General features: G+C 51.5%; 1 protein-coding gene across 1 annotated transcript; it reads right to left on the bottom strand.

The window, feature by feature from the left end:
- Window positions 1-521: 521 nt before the first annotated feature.
- HOXB13 (homeobox B13) lies at window positions 522-13827 on the bottom strand. Its single transcript, XM_080369712.1, has 2 exons — window positions 12884-13827; window positions 522-12095 (listed from the first exon to the last, which is right to left on the bottom strand). Exons 1-2 carry the CDS (start codon window positions 13656-13658, stop codon window positions 11839-11841), a joined length of 1032 nt encoding a protein of 343 aa, XP_080225838.1. The 5' UTR covers window positions 13659-13827; the 3' UTR covers window positions 522-11838.
- Between the last annotated feature and the right edge of the window lie 362 nt (window positions 13828-14189).

Raw genomic sequence — 14189 nt, 5'->3', positions numbered from 1 at the left:
GCTGCAGCCCTGCAGCCCCTCAGTTCTTGGCAGCTTTATCCCTGGGGGCCAGATCCAGCGCCGCACACCCCCCACCCCACCCCCCGCCCAGCCCCCGGTAATAGGACTGCTGTAGTGCTGTGAACCCCCCGGTTTTGTCAGCCCCTGCAGCCACGGGCCCTCTGATGGGGAAGGGATCCTAATTTCTATCCAAGGCATTGTTGGATTGAGTTATGCTTCCCGAGAGGTGAGACGAGCCAAACACACCCAAGCACCCCCATCAGGGCATGGAGGGGGCACGGGCATTTGGGGTGGGCTTGGATGGACTTGGCCCCACGCATCATCGTGGGCTCCATCATGTAGAGGAGCACTGCAGTGCCTTCTGCTCTCAGTGGAGGGTTTGATGGTGAAGTGAGCAGCGAGGGTGAGAAATGCTCCAGCAAGGCAGAGATTCACAGGAACATAAGGGGAGAGAGAAGAGAAACTAGTGTCCACAAATCCCCTCAAAGAATTTAACCATCTCACTTCTTGTCCCACTTGCATTTGACATTTGCAGCAAAAGGAAAAGTAAAAAAAAAAAAAAAAGAAAAAGAAGGAGGAAAAGGGATAACTTCCAGTGACTGTGGTGTGTTCTTTTATTTTTTAAGACCAAACAGGGAGCCAGGAATAAAAAACACCCACCAGATCTGGTGTGCAGAGATCCCTAATTCCTAATTAATTTCTTCTTCCTCCCATGCAGGCCCATTCTTGGAGGTGGCCAGACGCACAAGTGGTGACATGAAGCCCCCAAGGAGCTGGAGGCTGGGGCTGGCAGAGCTGTGCCCACTGCCTCTGCACTGCTCAGCACCAGCGATGCAGCTCTGCTCAGGGCAAGGGCTGCGGGGAGCAAAGCCAGAGACACTCTGCTCTAATTCCTGCGGCAGAGATGGGAATAAAGTGCTTTTCTCATAGTCTCATAGAAATTCCACTTATTAAAGCAGTCCTGGTCTGCAGGGTTTGGCTGAGGTCTGTGTTGCTGCTCAGGCGTTGGTGACCTTGCCCCACATCAGCCTGGTGAGCCAAGAAGAGCTGGGGTCAAAATGGCCTTTTCCTCTCGCAGCCTGACATGGGTTTGAGAGTGCTGAATTTTGGAGACTGGTTAAAGGGAATGATTAAACAAGGTTTACATTTTGGGAGAGAGCAGCCCTCTGACTGTCCTCCAGACTCCTGGTGGCCCGGTCCATCGTGCAGCCGTTCGCGCTCCAGCCAGTGTGGCCCTAATGCCTCCGTTCACACAGCATCTCTCCAGCCTTTTTCTGAACTCCGCTGTCGGCCAGGCGGGAGGACCCCATGGGTTTGCCAGATTTCACAGGGCTTCTGGGCTGCTGCTGGCAGACCAGCTTGATGCTAGGCAGATTTTGGAGGATTTCTCTGCATCTTAGACTGTAAATGACATTGGCCCTTATATAGCAAAGATCCACAGAGATCTCTGCATCCTTTACAATGGCTGTAAGAGGTGGAAATAGAATTAGAGATGATGGTAAAACCAGAAGTACAACTCAAACCTCTAAAGTCCCAGGGTAGTACCCCAGCCACTGGGCTCTTGGGTCTTCTGAAATACATTAATTTCTTTACAGCAGAAGCCGTAAACCAAATGCAAACCAAATCTTGGGATTTTTATTTAAAGCACTCAGTCTTGGGCTTTGAATTCATGCTGAGAACAGAGACGAGCCAGCATTTATTTTTGTCTTTGAGAAATCCTAGTCCTGAATGTTCCTCTTTTCTTCTAAAAGTTGGGTGGGGAAGAACCAGCTTGATTCTGGGAAGGATTTTGATAAAGAATAGCTACACTCAAATTAAAACTATCCAATTATTTTATTAATGAGATTTTCTAATTCAACTATTCTACCTCTTTGTACAATTTTTGGAACACAGAAGAAGGTAGCAGCAGCGGTGGGATGTGACAAATACCAAAAGCCTTGAGCGCATTTCCAGTTCTGCTCCATACATATCGCATTGTTTCATGTGTCTGTGTAACCCTAGGTTTAGTGGAATGTGCCTGAATGATGGTTGAGCACAGATGTAGGAAAAGACTGCCAAAAGCACTCCAAGAAAGGACATGGGACTGGCAATAAATAGAGCTGCATCAGCAGGAATGGAGGCTATGAGCCCTGGAATCTCATTCCAGATTTCACATCCTCTACGGACTGATGATGGGGAACTTGGGAGAGGGAGAGGAAACTGGGTGGCTGGTGTCCCAACACCAGCAGCTCAGGCATAGGCTCAGCAGTAGATTTAGCAACAACAACAACAAAAGAGCAAGTGGGAAATCAGAAGTAAAAAAAATGAGGGTGGTTCACTGTTTTGCATTGAAAAATGCTGTCTTAAACCACTGATTTACAGTGATGGAAGCTTGGCCCAGGGCACAGAAAGCACCATGCAGATGGGTAAGGAGAATGGCAATTCCCAGGTGCCGGCTGTCCATGATGCAGCCAAATTCAGACTGAAGGGGTACAGCAGAACAAGCGTAACCGTAAGGTGAATTGCTCTCACACTTGATGGTAAGCTATCCAGACTGGGGGACTAATAGGGCCCAGAGAAGGGCTTGTTATGCCTGACTCTCCCTTTCCTCTCAGAACTGGGGCTGTGCAAGGCTGTAGGAATGAGCTTTGTCCTTTTTTTCATTTGCACTAAGCTGAGTCACTGTGGAGGAAAAGCCCATTTGTTAATGAGAACAAAGTGATTAAGTTGAGACCAGAATCTCTCTGGTTGCCAGTTAAAACATACCCCGATTTCCCTGAGGTTCCTCTAAAAGCCACAGCTGAGATTCCCAGCCTTGGGAGCCCTATCAGTCCCCTCCTCGACCGCCAGCGGAGCTGAGGGCAGCAGCCTGCTTGGCTCCAACCGTGCCCAGCCCATCTGGCCAGCCAGGCCAGTGCCTGGGTCTCTGCCCAGGTGCCACAGCCAGATGCTGCGATGGGCTGTGCAGGGTGCACATAAACACCCCCCACCCTGCATCACCTGCCCAGACTGCAGACAGAGCTATAAGGTACCATAAAGCTTAAGATGTGTGATTTTGATGTAAACATTTTATTTAGATGCTGGTTCTTTGGTCTGCGCAGGAGACTCTACCCGGGACACCTTCACTGCTGTATGCAGACCTTTATGTTTCTCTGAAAACCCTCCTAAATGATGAGCACTTGGGATTAAGGAGTGAGCGAGTTCGTGAAAATAGGAATAGAAAAACAAGGGTCTTTATCAGACGCGGCAACATACATTAACCAGGGATTCCCATAAAAATACCACTGACCTTCCTCTGCTTGTGAAAGTCTTACCTCTGAGGAGCTGCGACACCACAGTGCTTGCTCCCCCATTAACACAAAAGCACTTTTTCTTTTAATGTCGTGGGGAGGAAGGTCCCAGGGCTAGGCAAGGAAGGTCCCAGAGCTGGGCTACCACACTGCTGTGGGGGGCTGGAGGTGAGAAAATTGTTTCTGTTGGTTCTGGAAAAATATACTGAAGCTATTTCAGTGCTAAGTGCCGGTGCCTGACTGCTTGGAGGGAGAAATAGGAACAAAGTAATCGTTTAAAGCCATCTATATAAGGCTCAGGTCTTTTCAGGAAAATAATCTCAGATCTGGGATAGGCTGATATAGCTAAAAAGAAGGGAAATGTCAATATTTGAAAGTATGTTCAAGAAATACAGAGATGTTAAGCACTGTTTTATCATCTGGGGGGAGATAGATGGTGGTTGCAAAAAGGGTGAGCCTTCAAATGACAGGAAACTCACCCCAACCTGCCATGTAATTCACCAGAGGAATTTTAACAAGAAGCACCTGCCTGTCTCTTCTAGCTCAGCACTGGCCTTTATGGCTTTACACACATTGTTAAATTTAATCAAGCACATCAGTTTATATATTGTTTCTAATGATTAAACTCTGCTGCTGGTTTTTTACATATTGGTGAAGGTACTAAGGTATATTAAATTTTTTTTTTAAATCAATCAGCCAAAAACATGCGAGCTGTTTGCATGCCGTGCCCTGAGTTGGGAACTTGTACATTCTCAGCACCAGCACCCAAGAGCTCCTGCAAACTCTTGAGGAATATCACAGGCGAGAAATGATGAGATGATAAAGGCATTTGACTTAACTGATGTGTGCTCGGTGACTGTGACACTGGTAGAAGCATTAGCCCAGCAAATGGTCCTCATGGGTAGCCCAGTGCAGCGGCTTGTGCTGCTGGAGGACCGGTACACAGTGGGTTGCCATGTGTTTGCCACAATGCATCTCAAATTCAGAGGTGAGGAAATATTTTGCCCTAAGAAACATTCTCCAGGGTTAAAAAATAAGCATCCAAAAAATAGGAGGAAGTTAGTTAGGGGAAGGAAGGACAGTCAGGGCTTGGAAATCCCCAGCACTAAGAGGAGGTCGCAGACCACACGGCACATTTGAGGGCACTGGACTTGCTGCCTGAGTACTCTGCACATAGCTGGCTCGTGCATAGTAGGTCCCAGCACATCCCAAACGCATCAGACTCACTGACCTCCATGGAGTTAATCTATTCCTACTTCCCTTTGTTCCCTGTTTCTGGGTGTCAAAAAAATGTGACCAAATTCTTTTTCTCCCATCAAGGCAAAATTTCTTGCTGGATGAAGAGAACAAGTTGTGAAGCCATGAATTCCCACTTCTTTCTCAACTGTCTGGCTCAGCCGCATCTTCACAGGCCCACGGGGACCATTTCTGGGCACACATATGAAAGAACACCAAAGCACATACTACTTTAGCCTGTTGCAGGTCACGAATTTCTTGTGCATCTGAAAGACATTGTCTTAATAGGCCACTGCTTGCACAGGACAGATGGAGAGAAGGGAGAGAAACCCACTGGAGGAGCAGGAGTCTCGCTGTGGAAGGAAGCAACAGCTCCATCCCCAGTAGATCTGCAACATCAGGTCGGTGTTTCAGCAGCATTGACCGAGGGATATTGTGGAAGGACACGCAGGAGAAGCCATAATAAGGTGACATAAAACAGCAGCTCATGCTGTAGGAAGGCTCTGCTTCATTCCTCGCAAATGTGCATGAAACGATGCTCCTAGTTTCCTCTGCACTAAACTTGAGGAGATTGCTTTGAACTTTAATGCATGCAATGGACTGCACAATCTTCTGGTGCACTTTTAGGGGAATTGCTATTGATTTATATCAACATCAGCCCAGGAGCTGGAGAGAGAGATGGGGAGAGGTGCTGCAGTCAGGCACTGCTGCAGAAGGAAAGGCTCATCCTCATCCTCATGGCTGGCTGTGATGGGCAAGGCTGAGCGAGCTGCACCTAGGCACAGCTCCCAGCTTTTTGGGGCAGGTTTAGATTTTCTGCCCTGGATAAAAGCTGGAAGCTGTTGCTCTCAGAGCTCACAACACTGACTGAGCCCCTGTGCTTGCAAGCATTACACTGTGCAGGAAAAATGGCATTTAACTTAATTTAGTTATGTTCCACTTCCTGCCTCTCCCGTTTCATGTGGTAAACTGCTAAAAACCAAAATATGTGAGAAAAGAATATGGTTCTTTTTTTTCCAAGACAGCCAATGCAATACTGATGTTTCTGATAAACTTTATAAAAAGTGTGTTCCTGGCTTTGTGTGTGGATGTGAGTGTATATGCAGGTACCTGAGCCCATGACTGCTAAGGCAAAAGGAAATTTATAGCACTTCATTAATTTGGGGGGGACGGGAACAAGATGAAAGCACATGGCTATTTTAATAGATTAAGGACAATTATTTTGCAAGAAGAGATTTCTTCCAACTAGCCTTTTCCTGGTGGGATTTTCCAAGCCAGAAATATTTTCCTCCTTTCCCTCATCTGCTAAAAGCCCTTCAGGTGAGCCATGACCATCCCAGCACCCTCAGTTATTTACACCCACGGCTACCGTGACCATTGCAGCTGCATGCGGTGCAAGGAGGACAACCTTGGGAGTCCCGTGTCCCACAGGATGCTTGAAAGCGGCCTGGTTTTAAGCCAGATTAAGCTCCTGTGTCTCAGTCACCCACTCAAATTTGTCACTGAAGTATCCTGCTAAACTGAGATTTTAATGAAGAAATGAAGCCATGAGTGCAGGTGACTTTTATTTTTCATAAATGATTGTGTGCTGCTGAAATGTATGCATGCAAACACAGACCTGCTTCTGCTTCCATCCCTCTCATTTCCATCCCTCTCCAGCACTTCAGTGCATTTCAGTGGGAAGCAGATATGAAAATCCGCCCCCTCATTTTCCTTTTTCGGCAGCTTAGCATCACTGCAAGCTCCGTACAGCTCCTCTTGTGCAGGCTTGGGTCTGACCCTGACCTTCCCACATCTCATTCACTTTCACTCTGGATATCCTTGCCAGTAGCTGGTTTCTGGGTTGCAGACCCAGAATAGGTCCCTGATGGTTTCAGGGCTGTGCAAGGGTGGGTTGGGGTTGGAGATGAATTTTAGTGAATCGAGTCTTTTTGCTGTTCTGATAAATGTTCCCTGGAAGGTGACCCAGGTGGGACCTGGATTTCTTCTGGCCACTGCACACACCAAGTGTTCTGTCCCTCAGTGCCCTCAGCATCCTCGCTAGCCTCATACCCATGCATCAGTCAGGAGTTAATGGCATTAAACCACAACACATCCTTTAATTCAGTTGCTTTATACAGCTAAGGATAAGCACCACTGGGATTTTCTTTTCCTTCTCTGTGCAACACACACACCCCCACACCCATAACCTCATAATAACTGACATACTGATTTCCACGTATTTTTCTTCATTAGGTAGTACCCTTCCTGTGGCCGTACAGAGGCTTTCTTACTTGCTTATAAAAATTAAAAGCAAGTGGTTGTAGCCTAAAAAAATAAAAATAAAAAAAAAAAAAAAAAAAAGAAAAAGAAAAAAAGTCTGGTTTAGCCTTGGGTGTACCCTACAGGTACTATAAAAAATCTGTGAGGCTGCAAATTGCTCGAGGGGACGAGGGCTCTTGCAAGGTGAGTTCGGGTGCAGCCAGGGCTTCCCTCTCTCGGTGGAATTGTTCTTTAAAAGTGATTTTTCCCTTCTTCCGTCCCCGGGGCCGCCGCCGCTCCCGATGGGACGGGTCTGGCGTTCCGGGTGTAACCTCCGCTGGAGCAAACGTTTGCGGGACCGGAGAAATCGGGTTTTCCCCCTGGTTTCTCAGCCAGGCTCTGGTTTCTCCTTCTGCTCGACGGAGAGCAGGAGAAATCGCCTCTTTCCTGCACTTTCTTGCACGCAAATTGATGCCGAAGCGGGTGCTGGAGACTGAGGGATGCGGCGAAATGTAAATGGGCAGCCCTGGGTTTCTGGTCGTTCCTTTATCGTCCTTTAAGGGGAAAAAAAAAAAGAAAAAAGAAGTGTTTAGCCGTCAGAATAAAGGCAAAATGATGCTTGAAAGGAATTGAAAAGAGTCCCTTTTCCTCCGTCTTTTGGTTGCAACAGAAAATAGCAGACGGATCTATAATGCGGATATTTCACAGTTTACAGTGGACATTAACATTCAGCACACGGTTCTCTGCAGCAGGGATGAAATGGGTTTGAGTGCGAATGAACGAAAACCCATTAGAAACCCATGACTGTATTAAATTTCAGCTCGGAAAATTGAAATATTTCTCACTTGGACGCTTACTTCTGTAGATTGGAGCAAAAACTCCAACGGAAAAGGCGCTTTGGTTGCTCTTTAGGGAATATTTCATCCCAGTGGCACTTCCAGAGTGGCATGAGACTCATCAGTGGCGAGGCTACTTGCAAACAATAAACCTGTTTAATCTTTTTTTTTTTTAAATAATTTTATAAAAAGCAATTAAGCCATCTAGCAGAGAAAGATAACATTGTTTCGGGTGGAAAATTAATTATAGTTTGCCTTTGGACAAAGTGTAACACTATAATATAGCAAAAAGGCATTTTCCTGACAGTGCTTGAAAGTAACGAATTTAGGTTTAAATTTATTGGATGTAACTACAGTGAGGAGTTGTCCTGTCTTGTTTAGAGGTCTGAAATCACATAGTGATGTACAGCAGCACACACACTGCAAGATCACATCGGCTTAGGGTTTGAAAAAATAATGATTAAAAAAATTTAAAGGAAGAGAGGGAGCGAGGCAGAGCTCCCTTTTGTATTGTATTTTTTGACTCCGATTAGGAAACAAATGGATGGAGGATGTAAAAAAATGTACCTTTGATTCTGCTGAAGAAGAAGCAGGGAAAGACAGAGCAGTCTGAGGTCCCTGTTAATGACATCCCGTCAAGATGCTTGTAAGACCCAAGAATGTTTACAACGTGGGCTCAAGTTCAATGACAAAATCCTTTGAAGGGGAAAGGGGAAGAAAAAAAAAAGCAGCCCAGACACTTTGTGCAGTGGGCATGAACTTGAACAAAAGAAAGGAGTCAAAGGCTGGGAAAGCGGGGGAGGCATGAAGGAAGGGCTCGGAGAGGTGTTCGCACTGCGCCTGTTGCTGCCTTCCTTAAGTTAGTAGGTGGATCTTTGGTAGATTTTAATTCGGTTTAGGGGGAAAAACAAAGGTGGGAAAAAAAAGAAAGAAGAGAAGAGAAGAGAAGAGAAGAGAAGAGAAGAGAAGAGAAGAGAAGAGAAGAGAAGAGAAGAGAAGAGAAGAGAAGAGAAGAGAAGAGAAGAGAAGAGAAGAGAAGAGAAGAGAAGAGAAGAGAAGAGAAGAGAAGAGAAGAGAAGAGAAGAGAAGAGAAGACGAGAGAGGAGGGGTGCCAATGCCACCTCGGTGCAGGGCGGCTGGCAGATGAAAGTGCCACTCCAGTGACTGTTTTAAACTCAATTTTCTTACCAAAACAACCCCAAAGCGCCCACCCAACCGCCCAGCCGGGACCTCCCAGGGCTGCTGCCCCAGGTTTGGGGCTGCTCTACCCCAGGTTTGGGGTTACCCTACCCCAGGTTTGGGGCTGCTCTGCCCCAGGTTTTCTGCGTTTCAAGTTCAACGGCAAAGGGAGGGGGCAGGACCCTTCACCTGGCCCGGCGCCCCCCGGCAGCGGCTCCTTCCCGGCGTTTTACGAGGATGTCGGGCCGTTCTCGCCCTTTGCTGGGGCCGCCGTGTGAAGGTTTTACAGCTCTCCCCGAGACTCGCCTCCTCCCCTTCCCATCTGCATTTTCCGCTTCGGATTCGGGGCTGGAGCTGAGGACAGGGATTGGGGGCGGGGGACGGGGCTTGGTGGTGGTGTCATGTCTCCCAGTTTCAGCCCGGTTTCCCACTGGGGCGGGTGCACCTAAGTGGGCTGGAGGTGTCTGGGGGTTTCCAGCCGTTCCAGTGTGGGTTTGTGGACATTGGGGAAAGACGTCGGGGGGGGAAAAGAATGGGGAGGAAAAAAAAAAAAGATCTCACTAAAAGGATTAACCCTTAAGGTGCCACAAAGGGGAGCTTTAGGAGGAGCGTCCATTTCCAAACCTGTAAACAGACCGGGTTTATTTTGAAGTCGGTCTCAGACACGGGCCATGGGACACCACAACCGGATTTTTTTTTTATTTTATTGGATTATTTCCTTTTCTTTGGGGGACATCCGAGGGGCTACCTCCTGCCGGGTAAAGCTGCTTCTGCTTTACGGCCTCTGCAGCCACACAGGAATCGGGGCGAGGAGGTTCACTAGTGGCAATACAAGGGGACAGAAAAGCAGATTTTGAGGTTTTAATCCATCCGCCTGTTCGGGAAAGCCGGACAAACATTCCCAGGCGCCTTCCAGCGCGGGAGGAACGATGGGGCCGGCCGGTGCCGCCGCGATCCTCCCCTCGAGCTAAAAACTAAGAAAATAAACCCGAAATGGTTCAAGGCCCAGTAATTCGGAGCAGGATCCGGATGAGGAAGAGCAAAGTGTCACCGGTTCCTGCACGACAGCGCTGCCACCCAGCTGCGGGGCGACCCATCACCGCTGCCAGGGGCCGGACGAGCTTTATAGACGGGCACGGGAACCTAAAGCCCACCCTGGGTCCACACACGCGGGGCTGCGCGGTTTCCTACGCGCTTCTGCGCCAACACGGTCCATATCGCCCCTTTTGGGGGGGGGACCGGAGCGGCCGTCGGGTGTCGCAGAGCCTCCCCGCAGCCCCGACGGCTCTCCCCTCCTGGGGCGGGGTTTATTGCGTCTGCCCCGCCTCCCCTGCTTACGTCACCGCTCGGAACGTTCACTCCGAGCGCCATTGGCTGTTCCTCTCCCGAAGCTTCTGGCGTCACGCGTGACGTCACGGGCGAGTGTCGCCCGCCCCGACGGGGAAAGGCTGCACCCCGGGGTGCCACCGGCACCTCCTGCAAAGCGCCGGGCGAAAATATCTGGGGAAAACGGGGAAAAACGGGGGAAAAAACCGGGGGGAGAGCGCCTGGCTGTGCTCCGCCCCCCCGGGAACCCGCCTGCAGCCAAAGCCTCAAGTATTTAAATCCATCATTAAAGAAGAACCAAATCACTGTGTAAACCCATCGTCATTGAGGGCGCGCTGCGCTGAACTCTTCGGGTTCCTAAACGCAAAGGCAGAAAAAAGAGGCAGGTTTGGGTTGTGGAAGGGTGGGGGTCATTCGCCCTTCGAGGGGCTTTTTCAACCCGACGTTGCTGCTCCGCGTTGCAGAGCCCTCTGCGAGCCGCAGCCTCGAAACACGGAGAAATTAAACAAAGACAGGGCGTGCGTGGGGTCTGCGCTTCCCGGAGCCACAAATAACCCGAAAAGAGCGGAGAAAAACGCCCGTTGGAGTATATTGACTTTCACCCTATTTATTCTGCTGAAAAGGATGTCGGCGTTTCTTAGTAGTAACCAAGCTCATTTAGTATTACACGGGGATTACTCAGCACATGCTACGGAGCGTCTCGCTATAATTCTGTATTAGTAGGAGAAGGAAAATATGTGTACAAATACACGTCGATTAGCACAAACGAAAGCGCGTATGGAATTATACGAATTGCATTTACCTGTATCAAAATATAGGCATGAACAGACATATAAGTATGTAGAAATGTAAGTATGCAAACACGTGTATATACACCTTTATCTGAGTATATATTTATATCCACACATCCAGTACTATATAGCATGTATACGTGCATACGTTTGGGTAGCTGGGTATATATAAACACACGAACACAAATATCGTATATGACAAAAGGTAAAATATTGCTAAATATGTGTTTCTGCATACGTATATGTATATTTTATATATAACCGAGCAAAGAAAAAAGTAGTACGTGCCTTCATAAATGTGTGCCTACGGGTATACATCTGTCATACGCATATATACTGTACATTCACGCAAATCCACGCGTTTATGCAAACAATTCACGTGTGTTTCTATATAACACACCCGGACTTCATTTATTTTCCCTTGGACGCGCATTTTGATACTTCTGCCTCAATTAAGGAGATTTTTTTTCCTGCTAGAAGTACAGCTGCTTGTTTCTAAAGACCAAATTCCCTGTGACCCGCCCCTCCCTCCCGCACCCCCGGACAGCCCCACTCCCGCCGCACGCAGGCGAGCCGGGAGTTACGTATTGGGGTTTAATTAATGCAATTAGACCAGTTTTTCTTCTTTTTTTTTTTTTCCAAAGCGCTCTGAGAAGGCTGTTCAAACCGAAGTGGTGGGAGACGGTGGAACACGACGTGGCAGCGGCGTTGTAAGGCAAGAGTAAACTGTACAGGGTCCTCTGCGTGCAAAGCGGGCAGGGATGGGGCACCTCGCCAGCTCGCCCCCCGTTGGGGGGATGTCTCACCCCGCCGGAGCAGCGAGGAGCGGTGCCCAGAGCCCTGCGCTGCCCGACGGCGGGGACGGCTCAGCCGCTGACGGTGCCGGAGCACGGCCCCCCCCGGGGAGGGGAGTTGGGGGGGCAGACGGGGACCCCTTCGGGGCTTACGGTGGCCGTGTCCTCACGGGGTGCTGCTGCTGCTTTTGATTTTGGCGACGACTTTTTTCTCTTTCACCCGCCTGTTCTGGAACCAGATGGTGATCTGTCGCTCCGTGAGGTTGGTGGCGGCCGAGATCTTCCTCCTCTTGTCGCGGGTGATGAACTTGCTGCTGGCGTACTCCTTCTCCAGCTCCTTCAGCTGCCCCTTGCTGTACGGGACCCTCTTCTTGCGGCCCCGGCGGAAGGAGCAGCCGTCGGGGGGCAACTGCCCGGCGGAGTCTGGGCGTGGGGAGAGACGGGGCTGAGTGGGGCTGGGGAAGGGGGGGTCCCCACGCACCCTGCACCCACCTCCCGTCACCTTCCTGCAAGCAGCACCCCCTCTCCCTGCTCGCCCCGTTTCTTCCCTCCAGCCTCCTGACAGCGACGATATTTAAAGATATTTAAGTGATATATTCTCCCTATTGATATTTAAAGATTATTTTTCTTCTCTGAATTTGTTTCTAACTTTATTTTTGTGCAGAAGTCCAGGTATTGGCAAAATAGCGACGTGGGTGAGCCCCGCGCCGGGATTAACCCGCGGACCCGCTCCGCGGTTCCAGCGCGGTTGCTGCGTGGCCGAGCGTGGCGGGGGCAACTTCGACCCCACCGGCACGGGGTGGGCGGGGGTGCGTGGGAAGGGCCCCCTCGTTCACGGCCCTCCCGGGGTGGGCTATAAGCATCCCCTGCCCCCTTTAAAGCAGCCCGATCCCGAGAGCTGCTTGCGGGCTACGGCTGGCACGCAGCTGCCGTGACCGTGTCTGAACCCGGATAGTATCACCGTCTGAACCCGGATTGTATCACCGTCTGCCTCCCTGCTCGGCGGGCGAGGAGTTGCAAAGGGCGGTGTTCATCTAGATTATTATTTTGTGAAATCGAATTCGTGCTAGCTCGCAAGCGTTACCGGACGGCAAGGGCAGGTTCCCAGCAGATTATTTGAAGCCCTGGTCCCAATCCCCCACGGCACGATGCCCCCCCCCCCCCCCTTCCCCCACCCAGTCCCCTCCCCTCTCCCAGCACAGGGATTTTACCTGCAAAGGCGGATTTCAGGAGGTACCCGGCCTGCCCCTGCTCTTTGGGGCAGCACATCTGGCTGCTCCAGCCGCCGCCCAGAGCCCACGGCTGGTGGTAACCGTCCACGGGCAGCAGAGTCTCATGCCGGGCCTCCCCCGGGCCGCCCAGCCCCGGGACCACCGACACGTCCAGGTAACCGGCGACGGGCTGGTACGGGGCCCCGTAGCCGGGGTAGAAGGCGAACTCGGCGGGGCGGCTCTGGAAGTCCTCGCTGCCCCCGGGGGGGTCCAGGTATTTCTCGGCGGGGAAGGGCCCCTGGGCCGGGCCGGCTTTCAGGGCGCTGCGGGCGACGCGGCAGGAGTAGTAGCCGCTGCCGAAGTATCCGTAGGGCAGCGGGGCGGAGGCGGCGGGCCCCGGGGGGGCGGCCGGGGGCGGGGGGGCGACGGAGCACGGCTTGGGCGGCTCGGCCGGACCCTCCGCCGGGTAACCGGGGTTCATCCCGGGGGGAGGCGACGGGCCGCCGAGGGCCGGGGGAGGAGGTGGCAGCAGCCCCCTGCCCTGGCTGCCTGCGAAGCCGCCGGCTGCCAGGAGCCCCTCGAGGCCCGGGGGGCCGCGGGGCTCTGGGGGCTGCATGGGGGGCGGCGCGGGGGCCGGGGCATGGGGAGAGCCTGCTCGGCAGCACCCGGGCACTGCCCGAGGGGGGTCCCCGGATCTTTTTAAAAGGCTGCGAGCTGCCGAGAGCTGCCTTTCCCCGCCGGGCTGCCCTGACGCAACGGCCGGGGGCTGCCTCATTGGCTGCCGCTCGGGGGAAAAGGACGGAGAAGGAGGGAAAAAAAACCAACCCCACACAAAAAAACCTCCAGCCCCAATAAACCCTGGCTGCAGAAATTGCGAAAATACTTTTATTGCGACGGGAGGAGGAGGGGGACCCCCCCGCACGTGACAGGCGGGTACACGGGAGGCGCCTCTTGTGCTGCGTCTTGCCAAAAAAAAAAAAAAAAGGGGGGGGGCAGAGGTGGGGGTGGGGGGGGAATGGGGGGACGAGGGGAGGGAAGGGAAGGAGAGAAAGGATCATGAACGGTGCGGAGGAGCAGTCCCCGGTCGAAAAATCCGGGCTCAGATTAAACCCACCTTTTTACTTTTTTTTTTTTTTTCGCTGTGGCCCCTTCTTCCCACGCGGGTCCGGGGGCTTCTGTCCTTGGAAAAGGTCATGCCCGGCCTGAGGGCACCCGGGGGGGGGCCTCGACCCAAACGGGGTGGTGGTGGGCAGTCATGGGGCAGGGATGACCCCCCCAGGGGCTGGGGCCTCCCCTCCATCCCAGT

This window comes from Falco punctatus, assembly GCF_963210335.1.
Source record: "Falco punctatus genome assembly, chromosome: 19".
NCBI lineage: Eukaryota > Metazoa > Chordata > Aves > Falconiformes > Falconidae > Falco > Falco punctatus.
This window is presented reverse-complemented; position numbering and strand designations above follow the sequence as displayed.

Coding starts and splice junctions, on each gene's coding strand:
- HOXB13 (XM_080369712.1), bottom strand. CDS start 13,658: ATGAGGCAGCCCCCGGCCGTTGCGTCAGGGCAGCCCGGCGGGGAAAGG. Junction 12,096..12,883: donor CCTGAAATCCGCCTTTGCAG/GTAAAATCCCTG, acceptor CCCCACGCCCAG/ACTCCGCCGGGCAGTTGCCC.